The 7,046-nt window shown below is 38.5% G+C and overlaps 1 protein-coding gene across 2 annotated transcripts; it reads left to right on the top strand.

The window, feature by feature from the left end:
• Positions 1–1,842: 1,842 nt before the first annotated feature.
• On the top strand, positions 1,843–6,685 carry si:dkey-7j14.6 (uncharacterized protein LOC556585 homolog). Of its 2 annotated transcripts, XR_006404517.1 has the most exons (8): positions 1,843–1,946; positions 3,151–3,404; positions 3,564–3,665; positions 3,768–3,824; positions 4,106–4,288; positions 5,284–5,418; positions 5,925–6,096; positions 6,152–6,685. XR_006404517.1 is itself a non-coding variant. In XM_044359470.1 (7 exons), the coding sequence occupies exons 2-7, from the start codon at positions 3,189–3,191 to the stop codon at positions 6,042–6,044; spliced, it is 813 nt and encodes a 270-aa protein (XP_044215405.1). In that variant the 5' UTR covers positions 1,843–1,946; positions 3,151–3,188; the 3' UTR covers positions 6,045–6,685. The 2 variants fall into 2 exon arrangements, 1 of the variants encoding a protein (XP_044215405.1); XM_044359470.1 differs by having other exon boundaries at positions 5,925–6,685.
• The last annotated feature ends 361 nt before the right edge of the window (positions 6,686–7,046 follow it).

The raw sequence follows: 7,046 nt of genomic DNA, 5'->3' as shown, positions 1-7,046 counted from the left end.
GGTGCAAAATAACTAAATACATTTACTCAAGTACTGTATTTAAGTACAGTTCTGAGGTACTTGTACTTTACTTGAGTATTTCCATGTGATGCTACTTTCTACATTTCAGAGGGAAATATTGTACTTTCTACTCCACTACATTTATTTGACAGCTTTAGTTACTTTTCAGATGAAGATTTGACACAATGGATAATATAACAAGCTTTTAAAATACAACACATTGTTAAAGATGAAACCAGTGGTTTCCAACCTTTTTGTCTTTTGACGTCTTACAAAAAGCAGTGTGTAGTCGGGGTCACATTTCACATGTCTATGAGTTGTTAACAGCTCCACCAAATAGTGATTTTTCCCTCTAAACTTCTCACATGCTTTCATTTCAATAAATGTTCAAATGATCCAATATTTCAGCAAAAATCAAAGATTAGAGAAAAAGTCCAAAAAACTGAAAACATATTTGTGTATCAGAACTTTGTTTTTTCTTCTTTCCTCTCCCATTAATCATCTCACCACCCCTCAGATTTATCTGCTGACCCTTTGGAGGGGCCCGACCCCTAGGTTGGGAACCAGTGGACTAAACTAGCTAACTGTATATAAAGTAGTGTAAACTAGCTCCACCTCCAGCAGCTACAACAGTAACATGCTGCTCTAACACTGATGCTTCACTATTAATAATCTAATGATGTCATATATAATAATATATCAGTCAGAGGGACCAAACCACTACTTTTACTGCAATACTTTAACTACATCAAGCTTATAATACTTATGTACTTTTACTGCAATACTTTAACTACATCAAGCTCATAATACTTATGTACTTTTACTGCAATACTTTAACTACATCAAGCTCATAATACTTATGTACTTTTACTGCAATACTTTAACTACATCAAGCTTATAATACTTATGTACTTTTACTGCAGGAGGATTTTTCATGCAGGACTTTTACTTGTAATGGAGTATTTTTACTTTGCTGTATTTGTTCTTTTACTGCAGTAAGGTATCTGAGTACTTCTTCCACTGCTGTACATTTACAACAAGAATTACAGACATTTATCTGGTGAGCAGTATGTGACAGAATGATCTACTCATAAAGACAATGTTTCTTGTCTCCCATCTTCAAATGTCTCCAGAGTGAAGACTTCCTGCTACTGGATGCTCTACCAGATGTCATGTTGGGATGAACATACACTATTAGGCTTCCATACCTGTTTTATATTGATTGATAAACCTACAGTTGAAGCCTTATGAATATAGAGTCAGAGTGTTGGTCTGACATGTAGTGGAGTGGAAGTATAAAGTAGCGTCACATGGAAATACTCGAGTAAAGTACAAGTACATAAAAATTATACTTCAGTAGTTGAGTGAATGTTCTCAGTTATTTTCACCGCTGGTTCTCCAGATACTGGGATCAATAAAGTGACGTAATGCGCTGGTTTCTTGGAAGTGATGCTCCACTGTGTTGCCTTCAGGAGCCGTTTGGAAATGATTTCAGTCAGGAAGTGCAGGAGACAAAACTGCGTCCTACTACAACATTTTACCACAAACAGAACTTAATCTGAGTCTCCGCAGTGCTCACTGGTCACAAAGGAGGAAGTAAATATAGTCAAAGAGGTCAGTATGCGGACTAGATTCACGTGGTCTCTTTGCAATGTAAATTACATTGATAAACAATAAAAATAAAACAATGACAATGAATAAAATACAAAAAAGTTTCTTCACATAACACTAAAAATTATACATATTATACATTATACATATATACACAAAAAAAATCCAACAATATAATATTTTGCTGTGAGGTCCATTTGGTTTTTATTTCAACCCGAAACCAACCGGTGTAGCCGGAGTTCATACTTACGAGCTTACAGTGAGCACCTGAAGGCAGCATCGCTTCAGCGAAGTTCATGTCCGAAAGCTTCCGCGTGCGCACCTTCAAAGAGCAGGTAAACTTTCATAACGAAGTTATATTCATATATATGAAGATATTAAAGAGAAGACTTTCATTTCATTTGTTACGTGATCAGTTTGTCAGTTTTGACGTCACTGCGTCACAAACGTGTTTCCAGATTTATCTGCATTTTAACAGCGATCTGTTTGTCATTTTTTATTACATTCAGGTAGCTGTGACTCACATTAACGATAAAATGAACAGTCATTTCCATGTTTTTGTCTTCTACGTTACAGTGAAATACTTCAGAGAAGCTCTTCATGCTTTGATATTTTGTGGTTGTGTGTTTGTTCTTCACCTGTAGAAGCTGTTAAATCATCTGTGAGCCTTCTGAACATCAGCTGTGTGCAATATTTACATTTCCCAAAAACAACAGCAGACATTAACAGCATCAGGAGAAGCACAGCTGCAATAAATATCATCACAGGAGACATATTGTTAAAGCAGCAGTCAGGTGTCTGTAATCATTCCTCCTGTTCATACTGGATATTAAAGATCCTTCAAATGTGCTTTCAATGGAAGTGATGGAGGATAAAATCCACAGTGTGTCCACACAGTCATTTAAAAGTCTGTGTGAAGCTTCTATTCAGCTTCATCAGTCTGAGTTAGTCATATCAAGTGGATATCTGACACATTTACAGTCTTTTTAGCATCAAATTCCCTCTTTGTGTTTCCTTGGACAGTGTTTCCCTGTTGAGCTGCAGGTGGAAGTATAGTAACAAAAAGAGGAACTTTGGCACTAAAAAGACTGTAACGTTGAAAGATATCTACTTGATTTGACTCATTTGGACGCTGAAGCTTCATATTAGCTTCAGACTGTGGATTTTGTCCTCCATCACTTCCATTGTAAGGTCATTATGAAGGGATCTTCTAATGGTCAGTATGAACAGGAGGAATGATTGAATGATTGAAAAATTATGAACTCGTCCTTTAACTTTCTGAATGTTCTTTAACCTGTTTTTGTTTGTTTTTTTGTAAATATTTTACAGTTTTAAGTCTTCAGGACTCAGAATGATTCAAATGAAACAGTCTGAGATGAGAAAATGACTTTCAGCTGAACTGTTCACGCAGACGTGTTCTGTGTGTTTCCTGCTGCTGCCTCATATTTAAAGTTTGCACATAAAACAGCTGAGTGGAAATGTTTGTTTGTTTGTTGATTTATTTATTTATTCATCCTCGTTTTGATTCTGCATGTAAAGTTGTTTCTCCTGCGGAATCTTGACCTCTGACCTCTGTCATGACGTCCACATCCATCACCCCCGGAGTCGTGGTCATCACTCAGGTCATTCCTCGAGATGAAACCTCCATCCCGCTCCAGATCGCCACCACCACCACCAAAACCACTCAGGCCCCGCCCCCAGCCACTCAGGCCCCGCCCCCCAGTTCTGCCTCCCCGACCAAGATGAACGACATGACCGCCGCCTTCCTGCAGGGGGAGCCGCAGGGCCTCGGGGTGAGACTGTGAACTAATAACAGCGTCATGTTTTCAGTCTCTGGAGAGTAGTTCTGTGTAAGACGCTACTGAGCATGTGCAGAAACACAGTTCTGTTTACAGTATATATGTGTTCCTACTGATGCTGTACATGAATGAAGGATTCTGTTTGTGTTGCAGTTGGTTCAGATCTTCATCGGGCTGGTCTGCATCCTGTTCAGTCTCACCGCCGTCTACTCGAAGATCCTGGTCGTTCACGCTCCGCTCTGCGTCGCCGTCGTCGTACGTGAACTTTACCGATGACTCACGACGAGTCACAGATTATTTATTAATATAACTGTCGTTGAGTTCGGATATTAACACGAGTCTCTGCTTGTCGTTCAGTTTGTGTTTTCCGGCTCGCTGGCCGTGGCGGCGAGGAGAGCGACGTCACTCAGACTGGTGAGTTTACACTATGACATCATCCGCTCCCTCAGCAGACAGACTCTTCTTCATCATCATCATCGCCGCCCCTGCCTGGTTTTATTCAAACTTGTTCAGTCCGTGTTTTTAATATGTTTTATTGATTTCTTTTGATTGATCCAAGAATAAAATGTATAAATAAACCGGAGTTGTATTTGAAGGCATCGTCTGTCGTGACTCCCATCAGTAAGTGAACGCATCATCTAAAGTCGTATTCATTGTGATTTAATGGAGTCTTGTGTTTACGTTGTGATCTGCAGGTGTGGGCGACGCTGGTTTGGAACGTGATCAGCGCCGTGCTCAGCCTGGGGGGCGTGGCCTATCTGTGCTGGCTGCTGTCTGACGGCCCCCCCTCCCAACAGCTCTGCAGAGACAAAACGGTGGAGTCCAGGAGCGCGATGGACGACTGGACGACGTGCACCTACAAACTGTGGCGGCTGGATGTAAGTTCACCTGCTCCTCAGTTCAGGTTTCAACGAGTCTCTCTGATTGGACAACACGTGCTGCGTTTGTCATCAGCCAATCAACGTGCAGTAAATTAGCTACCAGCTCTGCACGGTGCGTTCAAGAAACGCCTGAAAACTCAGCTCTTCTGTGAAAACCTCAATACTTGAGCCCCTTTAATCTTTTAGCGCTTTATTGATTGTTGCACTTGTGTCTTGTTATTTGTGGTATTTATTAGGAACGCGTTACTTCCTGGTGTTTCCAACTTTAATTATTATATTTTTAATAAAATTCTGCCTGAAAAACTTCTAACAAAACGTAAACTGTGAATTCTCAGAGCCGTTTATCCAGCCAAGCAAACAGTTGTTGTCTGAATGTGATCAATAAGACACATTTATCAGTCAGGTAATCACATGATTGATCACATGAAGGAATATGGATTGACCCTAAATCTGTTGTATTGTACATTCTTTAAAAAAATCGTTTGCTATTCTGCAACAACATATATAATTATCATTTTATTTGTGCAAAATCTTTAAATCTTTGTGAATGATTAACTACAATATAAAACATTTATAATAATAATAATAATAATAATAATAATAATAATACATTTAATTTGCTCTGCACTTTTCAGTCATAGTAAAACTGAAAGTGCTGCAGTATTAATAATGTGACTATAAAATATAAATATATATAAATAACACAGAACGTATAGAAAATAGTAATAAGAGTTAAGATTTTAACACTCAAAACAAGTTTGATGGTTTGAATAATTTTTACTTTTATCAGTTTGATAAATACAGGCTGTGAGTAAAACATGTTATTATTATTATTATTATTATTATTCAGTTGTTCCAGTGTTCAGCTACAGTCCAGCAGATGGTTTTTATTTGTTAAATCACTGCTCTGCTGAACGCTGATGTGACAGACGATCGATCGATCGATCGGTGATCGATGGATCACAGCTGAGTCGTTTCTCTGGATGTTTCAGGTGGTTCTGTTCGGACTTCGTGGTCTCCTCCTGGTTCTGCTCGTCCTGCAGGTTTGTGTCGTCGTCCCCGTCTGTGTTTTCTCCGTAAAAGCCATCAGACGCCACGACGGCTACGCCCGCTACGCCCCCATCACGGTGAGTCATTTAACTTCAGCCACAAGTCGAGTTTTTCTAAGCGACTGAACTGTTTGAAAAACAAACAGTAATATTTTTTATTTTGAGTGCAACTAATTTACCTCCAGTTTACCAATCATGGAGCTAAAGTTCATTTCTTCTATTATTATAGTGATGTTTTGTATAATCAAAATGCTTTAATGCTCCTTTAAACTAGTGAGTGAAGCAGCTTTTCTAAAGTTCAGGTGTAAGTCGGCCACATGTAGAAAAATGTACTTATACATACAAATGTGTTTACAGTAAGAATCTAATGTTTGCTGAAAGAGCTCATTTTAGTGCTGAAAAGATTAAGAAATAAAGAAAATAAAATTAACGTAACAATTTAATTTATGTAGAAAAATGTGTTTAATATTGCAAAGTGACGGATCAGAAACAGTTCTGAAACTCAGATTTCAGAGAAAAAGTAAACATTCCCAAAACTAAATATTAAAACAGAATGAACCCTTGATTTGACCTTTGACCTCCAGGTGACGGTTGATGATGGCAGCGCTCTGGCGTCCGGTGTGGCGTCGGAGTTCGGCAGTGACGTCGCCCTGTTGGGCAGCGAAGACGACGAAACTTCCAAACTGCCTCTGAACTCACCGTGAGAGTACAAACAAAACCCTCTGATACCACTATGAATACTACAGTAATACTACAGTAATGCTACAGTAATACTAGAGTAATACTACAGTAATACTTCAGTAATACTACGGTAATACTAGAGCACTATCATACACTGATTCTTTCCATCACTATGAACTATAATCATCACTGTTTATCTTTCTCTTCTTGTCATCACTTTATCTTTGCTGCTGTGGTCCTTTGACAGGAGTTGACAGTTAGCTAGTCGTCATTTTAATGCATTCTGGGTAATTTGAGGGTTAATCTGCAGTAGTTGTTATTGATTTTAAATGTGCAGCAGATGATACAGACTCTACTTTGTCTTCAGTTGAAGATTTGTAACTGTAACACACAGTGAACCAACATGTCAGAACAAACTGAGGTACAACTTAAAGTAACGTCTCACAGCAGGAATCAAATTTTCAAGATGGATGTTTACTGAAATGCTTTTCAAAATAAAAATTAATAAAAGTTGTTTTGATGCCAAATTCAGCAGAAGACACTAAAGGTAAAGAATGACACGTTGAAAGCTTTTCTATCTGTTGACACATTTGTTGTAAACATTTATGAATCAATAGTGATTTTTTTTCCATGTTTGTTCTTATTAAAGCAAATGTGAGCTTCATGTGTTCATGTGTTGTGTGTTATTCCACCGTTCACTGAGCGTTTTAACCGACTGCAAACAGAACTGACCTGAAGCCAAAAGTCCAGAAGGTCAGTTTGTTCACAGCATCACGTGACCTGAGTCACAGTATAAACATCATAATTATTGTTTTAACTCCACATAACAAGCTTCTAAACATTTTTAAATTGTTTTTTAATTATTATTTTATTGACTTGTGAAATTGAGAAACTCTCTAATGTCTATAAAAAAATCCCCCTCCCATGGGGGGGTGGTGTGTCTCTACCCGAGTTGTGGGAGTTTGAGGGTTCTGTGCAGTATCTTAGCTGTTCCTAGGACTGCGCTCTTCTGGACAGAGACCTCA

The sequence above is a fragment of the Thunnus albacares genome, chromosome 8 (assembly GCF_914725855.1).
Source record: "Thunnus albacares chromosome 8, fThuAlb1.1, whole genome shotgun sequence".
NCBI lineage: Eukaryota > Metazoa > Chordata > Actinopteri > Scombriformes > Scombridae > Thunnus > Thunnus albacares.
This window is presented reverse-complemented; position numbering and strand designations above follow the sequence as displayed.

Excerpts from the sequence above, each read along its gene's own strand:
- si:dkey-7j14.6 (XM_044359470.1), top strand. The coding sequence starts at position 3,189 with ATGACGTCCACATCCATCACCCCCGGAGTCGTGGTCATCACTCAGGTC. Across the intron at positions 3,405-3,563 it reads GGGAGCCGCAGGGCCTCGGG|TTGGTTCAGATCTTCATCGG; the intron begins GTGAGACTGTGA and ends TTTGTGTTGCAG. Across the intron at positions 4,289-5,283 it reads ACAAACTGTGGCGGCTGGAT|GTGGTTCTGTTCGGACTTCG; the intron begins GTAAGTTCACCT and ends TGGATGTTTCAG.